The sequence below is a fragment of the Rhinatrema bivittatum genome, chromosome 3, assembly GCF_901001135.1.
Source record: "Rhinatrema bivittatum chromosome 3, aRhiBiv1.1, whole genome shotgun sequence".
NCBI lineage: Eukaryota > Metazoa > Chordata > Amphibia > Gymnophiona > Rhinatrematidae > Rhinatrema > Rhinatrema bivittatum.
The window spans coordinates 514,668,974-514,683,420 of NC_042617.1; the positions used below are offsets into that span (position 1 = coordinate 514,668,974).

The 14,447-nt window shown below is 41.6% G+C and overlaps 1 protein-coding gene across 1 annotated transcript in view; it reads left to right on the top strand.

Moving 5' to 3' along the window:
- The first annotated feature begins 145 nt into the window (after positions 1–145).
- Positions 146–14,447, top strand: part of LOC115088184 — a 56,936-nt gene continuing 42,634 nt past the window's right edge. The window contains exon 1 of the mRNA XM_029596202.1: positions 146–268. Coding sequence (XP_029452062.1) covers positions 196–268 — 73 coding nt within the window. The 5' untranslated portion in view covers positions 146–195. The remainder of the gene's footprint in view (positions 269–14,447) is intronic.

Here is a 14,447-nt window from a genome sequence, read left to right on the forward strand (position 1 = left end):
CCAACTCTCTTTTGCTTGAAATGCAAATAAACCGGTTATACAATGCCTCCAACAGGTATTTCAATCCAGGGCCACTCCTACATATTCCACCTTAGTATATTTTTGGCTCCCTACTGCTGCTGTTTCAGACTTTGTCCAGCTGCTGTGTTTGTTGTCTCAGTAAGAATAGTGAAAAGTTTACAGATTGAAAATACTATGAGGATGGTGCTCTTATCTGCTCTTCTCAAAACAGTTTTGATGCCATGTTTAGTCATTCTGCCTTTTTCAGGTAAGCAATGAATGGTATTCCTTGCCCTCACTCTACTTTTAAAGAACAGCAGGATTGGCAGTGCTTAGGGGACTGAGCTTTGAATCTGCTAAGAGGTAAACGTGAAGCACAGTTGTATCATCGACTCTCTACATAATCTTAGGCAAGTCTCTTTCATCTTTCTTTGTCTGTTTACTAAGGATATGCCTTCATTTGAAACAAATGGGTAAAATGAAATAAATGGGTCAATTTTTGTTTCATTTGTGAACTCCCGAAATGAATGGAGGTTGCTCACAAATTTAAATGAAAATGTTGATCTCATTCATGTTTCCCATTCAAGTTTATGGCTGGGCTGAGCAAACAGGTGCAGGCAGGGCCTAACTGGTAACTAGAGAAACCAATTCTTGCCTATGTAACATTACAACTTCCTGGAAGCTGAGGTAGGACAAGTTGGCAAATGGAGGACAAATCAAGGTAAAGCATCTTTTTAACTAGCCTATAGCTGCCATCTGGATCAAGTGTCACAGAAATCCTTCCATTGAAGGATCCGAGCATGTGCAAGAAAATCTCTATTTACTTTCTAGCAGTTTGCAGAAAAAGATTTCTTTTTAAAAGCTCTCTCAAAAATTGTAGGCTTTGGCACTGGTAAAGTGGTTTTTCTGATCTTCTCCTGCAGTCACTGGTCTTTCACTCAATGTGATGGAAACAGAAAAGTAGTGGCACTGCTTTCTTTGTTCACTAGGGATAGATTAGGAGTGAAGTGGAGATTGAAGCAGTCCCAGTAATTTTTCTTTTTCTATCTGATGCAACAGTGCAGATAGCTTATTTGCAGGTAGACTGAAGATAAGCAGAATCTTGTCAGTCTGCTTGGTTCTGTTTCTAACATTTTTTATGTGTGTACAGTCATACAGCAGTGCACACATATTCACTATATATGTGTGTGTGTGAGAGAGAGAGAGAGACACACATTTTTACAAACACTACAGTGGTATTGTGAGCGGTTGTACAGTATCAATATATACTCCCAATGAGCCCTTCAAATTCCATCATAACACTGCAAGGAAAGGACAGAAGAGGGAATGGTGGGAATATGATCATGTTAGTATGTTATATTGTTCTCTGTTTTTATAGTTTATTATTTATTTAAATGGTTTTATTTTACTTATAAGTATATTTTATTCTTTGTAATATGTATTTGATAGTGATTTGTTTTGTGGTTGGCTATTATTTATTTATTACTTATTTATGTTATTATATTCTTTTTAGTTTGTCTTTTATTTGCTTTTAGTTACTGTTTTCTACCTTTCTGGTGTACCATTCTGTTTTCCATTGTTTTTTGTAGTCTTTAGTCTATTTTTTTGTTTCATTAGCAGGGCAGGGCATGGACAGGGTCAGCAGAAGAGCATCACCCAAAACCAGAAATACACGTCTGTATGATTACAGCTTCTGAGGCAAAGTAAGCACTATTTTCAACAATTGATTCTGAGGAAGAATCTCGTCTGGGATTCCCTGAATCAGAACTTGAAGAGCTAGTAGCTGAAGAAAATTTGGGAGGTTTAGTCAGCAGTATCTTAAACTCCAGTGAAGTGATGGGGAGTTAAATGATACTAATGGTGTTGGGATCACCCCCAGGAAAAGCAGGCAGTGCAGATAAAGAGACAAGAGACAAGCAGCATCAAAAATAGTAACAAAATGCACTAGGGAAATCATTGCCCTAGGTGACCACTCCCTAAAGATACAGAAAATATGAACTTTAAGCATCTATTCCATGTGCTAGCCCCCAATTACAAAGTATGGAGTGGCACTTCATGTCTGTGATGGCATAGAGTCCAACAGGATAAAGATCCTGCAAGAGACTAAATACACAATCAAATCTTTATGGGTAAAAATCACTTGTGTGTTAGGGAAGAGTATAGTGATAGGAGTGTACTACCATCCACATGGCCAAAATTATGAGATAGACAGAAAATGCTAAGAGAAATTAGAGAAGCTAACCAGGTTGGTAGTGCAGTAATAATGGGGGATTTCAATTACCCTAATATTGACTGGGTAAGTGTAACATCAGGACAAATTAGAGAGAGAAAGTCCCCAGATGACATAAATGACAGCAATTGGTTCAAGAACCGACAAAAGAGGGAGCATTTTTAGATCTAATTCTCAGTGGAACACAGGATATGGTGAGGGAGTCAGTTGGACCGTTAGATGATCGAGGGTTTAAAGGAGCACTTAGGGAAGATAAGGCCATCATGGAAATACTAAACAAACTCTTTGCTTCGGTGTTTACTGAAGAGGATGTTGGGGAGATACCCATTTCAGAGATGGTTTTCAAGGGTGATGATTCAATGAAATGAACCAAATCACAGTGAACCTGGAAGACATGGAAGGCCAGATGGACAAACTGAAGAGTAGTAAATAACCTGGACCTGGATAGTGTACATCCCAGGGTTCTGAAAGAACTAAAAAATGAAATTTCAGACATATTACAATTAATTTGTAACCTTTAATTGAAATCATCCATTGACACCTGAAGATTGGAAGGTGGCCAATGTTACACCGATATTTAAAAAGGGATCCAGTGGTGATCTGGGAAACTATAGACCTGTGAGCCTATTTCAGTACCGGGAAAAATCTTGGAAATGGTTATAAAGAATAAAATCACAAAACATTTAAATAGACATAGTTTAAAGGGACACAGCCAGCATGGATTTACCCTAGGTAAGTCTTGGCTAATAAATCTCCATTTATTTGAAGGCGTGAAGAAACATGTGGGCAAAGGTGAACTGGTAGATGTGGTGTATTTGGATTTTCAGAAGGCGTTTGCCAAAAGACCCTCAAGAGAGGCTTCTAAGAAAACTAAAGAGCCATGGGATAGGAAGCAATGTCTTTTTGTGGATTGCAAACTGGTTAAAAGACATAAAACAGAGAGTAAGATTAAATGGTCTGTTTTCACAGTGACAAAAGGTAAACATTGGAGTGCCTCAAGGATCTGTACTGGAACTGGTGCTTTTTAATATATTTATAAATGATTTGGAAAGGGGTATGACAAATGAGGTGATCAAATTTGTGGATGATACAAAATTGTTCAGAGTAGTTACATCTCAAAGTGGATTGTGATAAATAGCAGGAGGACCTTGTAAGACTGTAAGACTGGGCTTCCAAATGGCTGATGAAATTTAATGTGGACAAGTACAAGGTGATGCATATAGGGAAAAATAACCCATGTTGTAGTTACACAATGTTAGTTTCTATTTTAGGAGTTACTACCCAGGAAAGAGATCTAGGCATCATACATTTAAATCGTCAGTTCAGTGTGCTGTGGTGATCAAAAAAGCAAACAGAATGTTAGGAATTATTAGGAAGGGAATGGCAAAGAAAACAGTGGATGTTATAAAGCCTCTGTATCATTCCATGGTGAGACCGCACCTTGAATACTATGTGTAATTCTGGTTGCCACATCTCAAAAAAGATAGTTGCACTGGAGAAAGTGCAGAGAAGGGCGACCAAAATGATAAGGGTATGGACCAGTTCCCCTATGAGGAAAGGCTAAAGAGGTTAGGGCTGTTCAGTTTGGAGAAGATACAACTGAGGAGGGATAAGATACAAAATCATGAAATGACTTGAACAGGTTAATGTAAATCAGTTATTTACTCTATCAGATAATAAAAGGACTAGGGAGCACTCCATGAAGTTAGCAAGTAGCTCATTTAAAACAAATTGAAGAAAATTATTTTTCACTCAGCACATAATACACCATACCAATTACGAGCAGTAAAAGACCTGGGTGTCATCATAGATCATCAACTAAATTTCAAACCATACATCAACTCCCTCCTTAAAGGAGGTTTCTACAAACTAAATGTCCTCAGAAAACTCAAACCCTTACTACACGCTCAAAATTTCTGCAGTGTAGTTCAGACCACCATGCTTGCGAAACTGGATTACTGCAACACCCTGCTACTCAGCCTCCCGGCTTCCACCATCAGGCCACTCCAGATCCTCCAAAACTCCATGGCCATGGCCAGAGTCATAACAAATACTCGCAAAACGGAACACATCACCCCTATTTTAAAGGAACTGTACTGGCTACCTATCGCTTTCCGCTCTCAGTACAAAGCCTTGACCATTCTTCACTGCTCACTACACAAATTCAACCACACCTGGCTTGAAGAAATGCCTCGCTTCCGCACATCGAACCGCCCCATAAGAAGTGCCCATGCAGGCACCCTACACACCCCTTCCCTTAAGTCTGCGCATCTGTCCCTCACCAGAGAAAGGGCTTTCTCCATAGCTAGTACCTCCCTCTGGAACTCCCTCCCCACCCCCTCCGTATAGAGCCGTCTCTCACCAAATTCAAAAAAGGAGTCAAAACTTGGCTCTTCAAGCAAGCCTACCCCGATACAAACATAACGTAGACCATAGCCTAAACAGATCTCACTTTTGACCTTTTCCCCAGCCAGCCTCCCCCCTCAGCACCCTTCCACCTCTAGCGCCTCCCTACCTCATCATTTCCCCTGATTCTTTTGAACTCTACCCTTCTCCTCCCCTTAATCTTGTTTGGAACTCCCACGACCCACGAATTCTTATTTAAGATAACGTTGTATTGACTGTATAAAGTTCTTTTCTCCCCTGCATTTCGGCCCTTTTGTTCACTTAGCCCTCAAATATCTGTTTTATAATGCCTCATTTTGTATATAGTTCCCTCTTTTTACCTCTTTGTTTTGCTTTGACTACGATTTGGTTTTTTGTTCATTGTATTTTCCTCCTTTTCAGTTCAATGTAAGCCGGCATGATGTGCCTTACGAATGTCGGCAAAGAAAAGCCTTTAAATAAATAAAATAAATAAATAAATAAGCTCTGGAATTAATTGCCCAAGGATGTGGTTATGGCAATTAGCGTAACTGGATTTTTAAAAGTTTGGATAAGTTCCTATAGGAAAAATCCATAAATTGCTATTAATCAGTAGGGAATAGTAGCTTGCGATCTATTTAATGTTTGGGTACATGCCAGGTACTTGTGACTTGGATTGGGCACTGTTGGAAACAGGATGCTGGGCTTGATGGACCCTTGGTCTGACCCAGTATGACATATCTTATGTTCTTATGGACTACATTTAGCAGGCAGGTTATCCCTACCCTGTACATCTAGAACCATAGTCGCATACAGGTGCAGCTGTCTAAGGCAGAAGGGAGTAGCATACAGTTCACCAGTGATATCTGAACCAGCACAAATACTATGCACTCTTTAGGGATGTGAATCGTTTTAGGACGATTAAAATTATCGTCCGATAATTTTAATATCGTCTTAAACCGTTATGGAACACAATACAATAGAGATTCTAACGATTTATCGTTATAAATCGTTAGAATCGTGAGCCGGCACACTAAAACCCCCTAAAACCCACCCCCGACCCTTTAAATTAAATCCCCCACCCTCCCGAACCCCCCCCCCCCAATGACTTAAATAACCTGCGGGTCCAGCGGCGGTCCGGAACGGCAGCGGTCCGGAACGGGCTCCTGCTACTGAATCTTGTTGTCTTCAGCCGGCGTTCAGCGAGGGTTCCGGCGCCTCGCTGAACGACCTCCTGCAGTCGATCTCCTGCCGGCGCCATTTTCCGTACGAAAACGATTCGCGGCGGGAAATCGCTCCCTGACCCCCGCTGGACCTCCAGGAACTTTTGGCCAGCTTGGGGGGGGGCCTCCTGACCCCCACAAGACTTGCCAAAAGTCCAGCGGGGGTCCGGAAGGACCTCCTGCCGTCCAATCGTGTTCGTCTATGGCCGCCGCCATTTTTCGGCGCCATTTTGGAAAATGGCGCCGACTGAAGACAACAAGATTCAGTAGCAGGAGCCCGTTCCGGACCGCTGCCGTTCCGGACCGCCGCTGGACCCGCAGGTTATTTAAGTCATTTGGGTGGGGGATTTAATTTAAAGGGTCGGGGGTGGGTTTTAGGGGGTTTTAATGTGCCGGTTTTGCGATTTTACGTTTTTTTGATTTTTCACGATTTTTCACGATTTTTCACGATATTTTACCCCCCCAAACGGCAACAATACGATTCCCTCCCCCTCCCAGCCGAAATCGATCGTTAAGACGATCGAGGACACGATTCACATCCCTAGCACTCTTACCTCCTTCTGACAGCACACTGATGGGAGCTAGCTGAAGCAGGGGCAGGCCTAGCAGGGAGAAAGCATTTGGGTGCAGGTGGGCTGTGCTGCAACCCTAATAATGGAAAGCCCTCAACTTGTGCAATATTCTGTTAGTCATAAGAAAGATGCTGGAGTGTTGATAACTACACTGGAGAAGTTGGACTCTTCATGCAGATTTACTAGTGACAGACAATGGGAAAAATATGGCATGGAATGTAATAGAGTATGAGGGCTTTCGGGGAATGCATTGCTTTGCACACTTGCTGTACCTGATAGTGAGGGTTGCCCTGTGGCTGTGGCCCAGTGACCATGGAAATCCAGTACTGAAGGACCTGATAGAGAAGTGCAGGATAATATAGTGGTGCATTTCCATTGAAGCATGAAATGGGGCAGCTTCTCCATGAGAAACAGGCAGAATGTGGAATGCCTCATAGGTATCGGATTCAAGATATTGGCACCTGCTGGAATTCCACCTATCTGATGCTGCAGAGGTTAGTGGAGCACCAGACACTCGTACATGATCTGTCTCTGGAAACAGATCGTGAGGATTTCCCCCTGGGGCATCATGATTGTGCAGTGATGAGGCAGCTGTTATAAATCCTGAAGCCCTTCAAGGATGCCACAGAGGATCTGAGTTCCAGAGGTATCACCCAGGTCATCTCTATAGTAAATATTCTGAAAGAAAAGTTAAAGGGTTTCCATATGAAAGAGTTAAATGAAGCAAAGATGTTGCAGGTTCTGGACTTTTTCCCGAAGCAGGAGCAAGTGAAACTGAAACTTCTGATACAAAATCAAACAAGCATACAGGCTGCACTTGTTGATGCATAGGTGAAAGGTAGTCTTACATACATGAAGGAGATAATGATGATAAAGTGCATGAACAGGAGTGCCAGAGGCACAGGCACAGTAAGGATAAGGCGCAGGCAAGAGTGGCCTCCCCTGAGAGCAGTGTAGGCACAAGCAGCACTTGGTCAGCTACTACTTCCTCCCCCACTCAATATGCCCAAAGTCACATTGCCCTGACAGAAAAGTCTTTCCTGATACAGGCCATAGCTAAACAACTGGCAAGAGAGATCCTCACCCCATCCCAGGAAAGGAGACCCCAGCAGAAATTTCTCTAATATGCTACCAGAGTTCTTCAAGAATATGAACCCAGATGTGCAGGCCTATTGGGCACACCAGTCGATGGTCTGGCCTGACCTAGCCAAGATGACTCAGCATTATCTTTCCTACCCATCCATCTGAATGCCTAGTGAATGTGTCTTCTCAATAGCAGAGGACATTGTGAGCCCTCATTCAAGACTGGTGCCAAAGTTGATAGAAAAGCAGTTCTTTTTGAAAATCAATCTGCCCTTGCTGGACTTTCCAGAATTTCCATGCACATGGCAAGATGACTGAAAGCAGCTTAGAGCTGTTGCAATTCTGCCAACCTGCTATGCCCTAGATGTACCACCCTAGGGGTCATGCTACCACTATACCTAATTGCTATGCCCCTGATGTAACACCTTGGAGGTCTTACTGTCACTCTGCTTAGCTGCCATGCCCTGATATGCCACCTTAGATGATCTTTCTTGCCCTTATGTACCACCTTGGCGTGACTTTATGACACTCTGCCTACCTGCAATGCCCCAGATGTACCTCCTTGGGACTCTTGCAGTCAATCTATATATCTTCCATGCCCTTGGGGGTCTTGCTGCCACTCTACCCAGCTGCTAAGCCCATGATATACCTTCTTGGTGGTTTTGATACCTATATATTGTTTGCTATTTGGATCTCAGGCTATTTCTTGCACCTTACTTTTTTTGTTTATACTTTGTCCCCAAAATAAAAGTGTGAAAAAAGGAAAACAAATGCAGGTTTCTCCTCTTATATTGCCAGTTTTCTGGTTTTCTACTTTACTATCTTGTTCTGCCCCTGTAAAATCCTAGCCTAGTTCTCCCACCCTACTTCTTTCTGGGGTATGTTGTCTCTAAAATAAAAATGTGAAAAAAGAAAAAAAATACAAGTTTCACCTACCACTCCTACTCTTTTATAATGTTCTGCTTTACTGTGTAGGCCTATCTAGGCCTTTGGGTTGATTGCCTGTACTCTATTCCTTGGAGTTTTGGTACCTTTGAGCTGATTGTGATTCCCTGCATTCTACATCTTTTACGTTTTCATACCTTTTTGCAGTTTGTTATTTCCTTTCCTATGTGCCTTGGGGGTTTTGATGCCTTTGTGCTGCTTATGATTCTTCACAATCTACCTCTTGGGGGTCTTGCTGTGACTGTGCCTAGCTGCCATTTGCATGATGTATCACCCTGGAGGACTTGTTGCCTTTCAGCCTAGCTTCTATGCCCCTCATGCTACACCTGGGGTGGTTTGCTGCTTCTTTGACTTCCTGTCTTGTCCCTGATATACCACCTGGGGGTGTTACTGTCACTGTCTACCTGCCATCCACCTGATGAGCCACCTTGAGTGTCTTCCTGCTTCTCAGTCTGGTTGCCATACTCTATACTATTTCTTCTCAACATTTTTTATTTTGTGGCACACTTTCAAGTCTGCTCCAGCCTCATGATACACTAAACCAAATTTTGCACAATTCTCCTTCTCCCTCCACACACTAGCAGGAGATAGTATAATTTTTTTTTACTTAAGTGTGCCTCATTCTGCTGATTTCAGCTGATCCTGTGAGATTACAGGGCCCCACACATTCAAGCATCAGATTAAAGCGGGCATAGAAGTGCATATAGATAAGAAGTGGTATTTTTCTCCTTCCATTGGGGAGGGTGATAGCATAATATTACCAGAGTCCTGGTGGGTGAATCAGTGACACTTGTGCCTATAGTGTAAATAATGAGTGAACAGTTCATTGGTGGGAGGGAGAAAGTCTGGTGGACTGCCCCCATGGAAAATTATTGTAAGCTATACTCTTAATATACTAAAGCATAACCTTTAGGTTTTGTTACAAAAAATTATTCTAATACAAAAGCCTCCAAGTTAGTGGGTATGTCCTGCATATAAGAGAATGAATTATGCACCAGAAAGTCAAAATTAACCATCTCAATTCAACTCTTCCCAACATGTAAATTCTGTGAGATAAATATCCTGGTCAGAGACTTTGATCTGTGTCCCAGTTTATTTTATATTGATGAGTTATTAATATTGTCTATCAAGCAAGAAAAGTTTCCAACCTTTGATGTCTATGGCTTGCTTTTTTAGATGATTTTCTCTTTTTTTCTCATTCTCTTGTGTTCACTGTTCTTTTTCTTGTCTTGAATCTCTCTCTGGTGTCATATTTCCTTTTTTCTTTGTCTCTTTTCTTAAGTGGATATTTTAATACTTTCTCATCTCATTCTCTTTTCCTCATTCCTTCTCCACTTTCTCCTAGTTTCTCTCCTCTATTCCTCATTGTCCTTTTCCTCCATTATCTCCCAGAATCCCTCCACCTTCAAATCCAGGGTCCTCTCTGATATCTCTCTTCTTTCTATATTCCAGAGATATTTCTCTATTTCTATCTTCCCAGTACTTGGTCATGGATCTTCTTTCCCTCTCCATCACCCTGTGCCTTACACAAGGTCCTTCCTCTCCCTCAGTCCCTAGTCTTCTCTCTCTTCTCTTGCCCCTAATGATTTTCCCCCTTCTACATTATACCTGATCCTCTTTGTCTCTTCCTATCCCCCCTTTGCTCCTCCCTTGGTATGGCCCAATTTGCCCTTCCAATCCTCTCCCAACCCTCTATCCCCAGCAGGAGCAGAAGTGCATAACACTATGTCAGCATCCTGTGCCTCATCCCACAAGCATTCACATACTCCTATCCTCATTCAACATTTACAATCTTTTGCACTGTTCCAACCATTCATCCTTTCTTCCCTCACCATCTTTCAGCATTCACTCTCCTTCCCTTCCCACAAATCATTCTCACCTGGCTGTAATCTGTGGGTTACTTGCTACTCTGTTTCCATCTGTTTCTCAAATCCCTGCAGTTCAGACATCCAAAGCCTAGAGTAGTGACTCTCCAAGTAAGCTTATCACAGGAGAAAGGAGTCCTATACAGCAGGAAGCAGGTGGGGGTGAAAAGGGGACTGGAGCAGGGAGAAGAAGCTCTTCCCTGCCACTCACTGCTGCTGTGTTGGCTCTCTAATCCTGCCTCTCCACTCCAGTCTTCTTTAGTGCTGCTATCTGGTAACTTGGGGCTAGGAGGGCTGGGCTGAAGCAGCAAGTAAGAGATTTGGGGCACTGTCCCCTAGAGTTCAGCATGAGTCCAGGGGAAAGGATCATGCTGAAGCTGTCAGGACTGTGGTGCAGGAAGAACATTCCTAAGACTCACCAATGTGCCCCAGCACATGGTTGAAAAGTACTGCTCTATACTAAGCACTGCAAAAGGCTTGGGCTTTCAGTCCTTCAGCTATCCTGCCATGTCACAGTCATTACACCTTGGGGTTCTTACTGCCACTCTGTTTTCATGCCATACCCCAGACTCTACCCCAGACTCTTGGAGAGAAAAACAGGTAGGAGAGAGAAAAAGGGGAAAAAAATGGATAAAGTGCATAGCTTGCTGGGCAGACTAGATGGGCCATTTGGTCTTCTTCTGCCACTCTGCCTTACTGTTATACTCTTCTTACTACACCTTGGGGGTCTTGCTGTCACTCTGCATTGCTACCATACCCCAGACTCTACCTTGGGGTGTATTTGCCTTTGTGGGTGGTTGCTTTGCATCTCTCATGGTGCATTGGGGTCTTTATGCCACTCTTTATACTGTTTGGTACCACAGTCAATGCCTGGGGGGTGGGGGGTGGGGTTCTGTGCCTTTGCTATTTTGTTCTCCCTTCATGCCACTCCGAGTGCCATTTTACCCCTTTCTTGCTATCTTTAGGGGTTCATGGTACTGTTATTGGTGCCCTCTTTTGAAGCGTTCAGGTATTCTGGACACTCTTGAACCTATGATAGTACCTTAGAGAACTCCTGTCACTGTTGGTAACTTTTTACCCCTTTACAGTGTCTTAGGCTATTCATGCCACTTTTGGTGCCACATTGCCACATTGCCATAGTCTTGGTGCCTTGGAGTGAGGTGATCACATTTTCAGAAGACACAAAATTACTCCAGGTTGTTAAATCACAAGTGGATTGTCAGAAACTGTAGGAAGATTTTGTGAGACTGGGCATCTAAATGGCAGAAAAAATGTAATGTGGACAAGTGCAAAGTAATGCACATGAAAAAAAATTATCCAAACTGTAGTTACATGATGTTAGGTTCCATATTATGAGTCACCATCCAGGAAAATAATCTAGTTATCGTGAATAATACATTGAAATCCTTGGCTCAGTGTTTTACATTGGTCAAAAAAGGAAACAGAATATTAGGAAAGGAACAGAGAATAAAATGAAGAATATCATAATACCTCTGTATTGCTCCAAGATGCAACCACACTTATAGTACTGTGTGAATTTCTGGTAGTCACATCTCAATAAAGATATAGCGGTACAAAGAAAGAGAACCAAAATGATAAAGGGGATGGAACAACTCTCCTATGAGCAAAGGCTAAAGAGGATAGGGATCTTTAGCTTAGAGAAGAAATGGCTGAGGGGAGACATGTTAGAGATCAGTAAAATCATGAGTGAAGTAGACTGAATAAACATGACTCAGTTGTATACTTTTTTAAAAAATAAGAAGACCAATATTCAGTAAGCCGTTTAGAGGTCAAAATTCAAAGCCATTTAGATGGATCTCTTACAAGTTACAATATACTCAACATAAATAGACATGGTTTAATGGGACAGAACCAACATGGTTCTTACAAGTTATCCATCTAAATGACAACTTTTGCAGTATTCAGCCACTTCAGATAAAAAGAGGCATTCTGCAGTGTTTTTGGGAGAGGTTTAGTTATTTGGCTGACTTAGCCAATTTTGAACTATATCAGGCTAAGTTATCCTGCTGAGTCTTGCTCTCCCCCACCCTACATCCCCTCTTAAATGTTAAAATTGCTCCAGCGTCCACAAATTAGGCCCCCCTTACTTCCCATTTGCCCATTATCATTTTTTTAAATTCACTTTACCACCCTAGACCCTGCTCCCACTCACCTGTTGTGCATTAGTGCTGAGCCAACACCCTGGACCCCCCTGACACTTTCAAAATCCCTTCTGGGAAAGATTACTCACTCCTGGTGCTTCCATTGCATGGGCATGTGGGGGGAGGGCTCAAGGATCCTGTATTTTTTTTTTATTCTCTGAGGGTGGAGGGAAGGCATCATTATTAGGAGTTATTTTAAGTTGGAGGGGTTGCAGGGGTTCTAGCAGCAGTAATTGAAAGGATTAATGGTGGTGGGGGATGGGAATAGGGCCAGGCGGCCTGCAATTTGGGTTTTCGTGTTTTGTTTTTTTACTATAGGAGCACAATTTAACCAGATATCTTTTGAACATATCTGGTTAAGTGGAAGGTTATCCAACCACATATGGCTGCATAACTTTTGACCTAACTAGAGATATTCAAACTCTGGCTGATTAGGTCTAAATTTACCTGGCTACATTTAGCCAGATAACTTTAATCAGAAACATTCAATGGTACGGTTATCACATTGAATATCTGGGACAATTTATCTGGCTATCTGTAGGCAGATAACGTGTCTGTTCGCCGGCTTACTGAATATTACCCCCTTAGCAAATAGGGTCCATTCATTGTTACTATTGAAATCCCACTGAGTAAAATAGTATTCTTCCATGGTAAACGATATTCAGCTATATCACACAATATCACTATTGTAACTATAGATGGCTTTTTCATTTTGATTTTGTCATTCTTAAATTAGAAATTCCAATACATGTAAGAAAATATATACTAATACGTCTAACCAGTGCCACACTCATTATAAAGTTGGGGATTGCTGAAAATGTTCAATTCACTGATGTATACCAACTCTAATCCCCCAATCATATAACCATTAAAGACGTGAATGTTTGACCATCATAATAGGCTTCATTGTACAATAAAGGTTCTCTTTATTGCTCTGCCTTATTTTTAATCATAGGTCAATATAACATCACTTATTTTTATCAATTTTTCATATTGCTGTGTGTCCCAAAATTGTTAAAAGTTCATCCAATTGTACTGCGGTGTATACCATAACCATTAAAATTCATCAATTTCTCATATTGTATCAATTGTCGACATTCATGTTAGAACTTATCTTATCCAAAATGAAGCAATGTTCTTCGCCCATCCCACTAATCAACGGTGCCAATGCCTGACACGGGGCCGTGTTTCGGACAATGGAGTCCTTTTTCAAGGGCTGTTTCTGCGTCAAAATAATGATAGACTTAATATATGCAGTTATCCATCCTTTTGTGGCAGAGGTTTGATAATATTGTAAAGGCAATAAACACATGTTAAATATGGTATGAACAGTGAGTAATATCGGTTCAGGAATCCTGCTTACGCTTGATATTCAAGCACTTTACACAAACATTCTGCAGCAAGCAACCCTTAAGATCCTAACACAAATATTGGAACAACATATCAGACCCCAGCGGATCCCTACTGAATTTTTTATATCATTGGCGGAATTAGCATTATGTGAAACTTTTTTGTTTTTCAAGAAATATGGTACAAACAGGTTCGGGGCACAGCGACGGGGACCACAATGGCCCCCAGCCTTGCTAATTTGTATGTCATAAATTTTGAAGAACAAAAGTTATATACAGCATCACAGTTTGGTAAAGTGAGTAATTGGATCAGATATATTGATGATGTCTTCTTTTTATGGCATGCTGATGAGCAAAGTTTATTAGGGTTCCATCAATGGTTAAATTCCTTAGATAGCAATGTACAATTCACAATGATTTATCATCAAGACACCATCAGTTTTTTGGATTTACAAATTACTAAGTTAAATGGGCAGCTTGTTATATCGCTGTATAGAAAACCTTGTGAAGGGAATGCTCTTTTGCATTACACGAGTTACCATCCTCACCACTTATGTAAAAATCTTCCAGTGGGACAATTCTTACGTTTGCGACGTATTTGCTTTTCCAAACAAGAATTTGGGAAAGCTGATGAATTGCAACGACGATTATTAG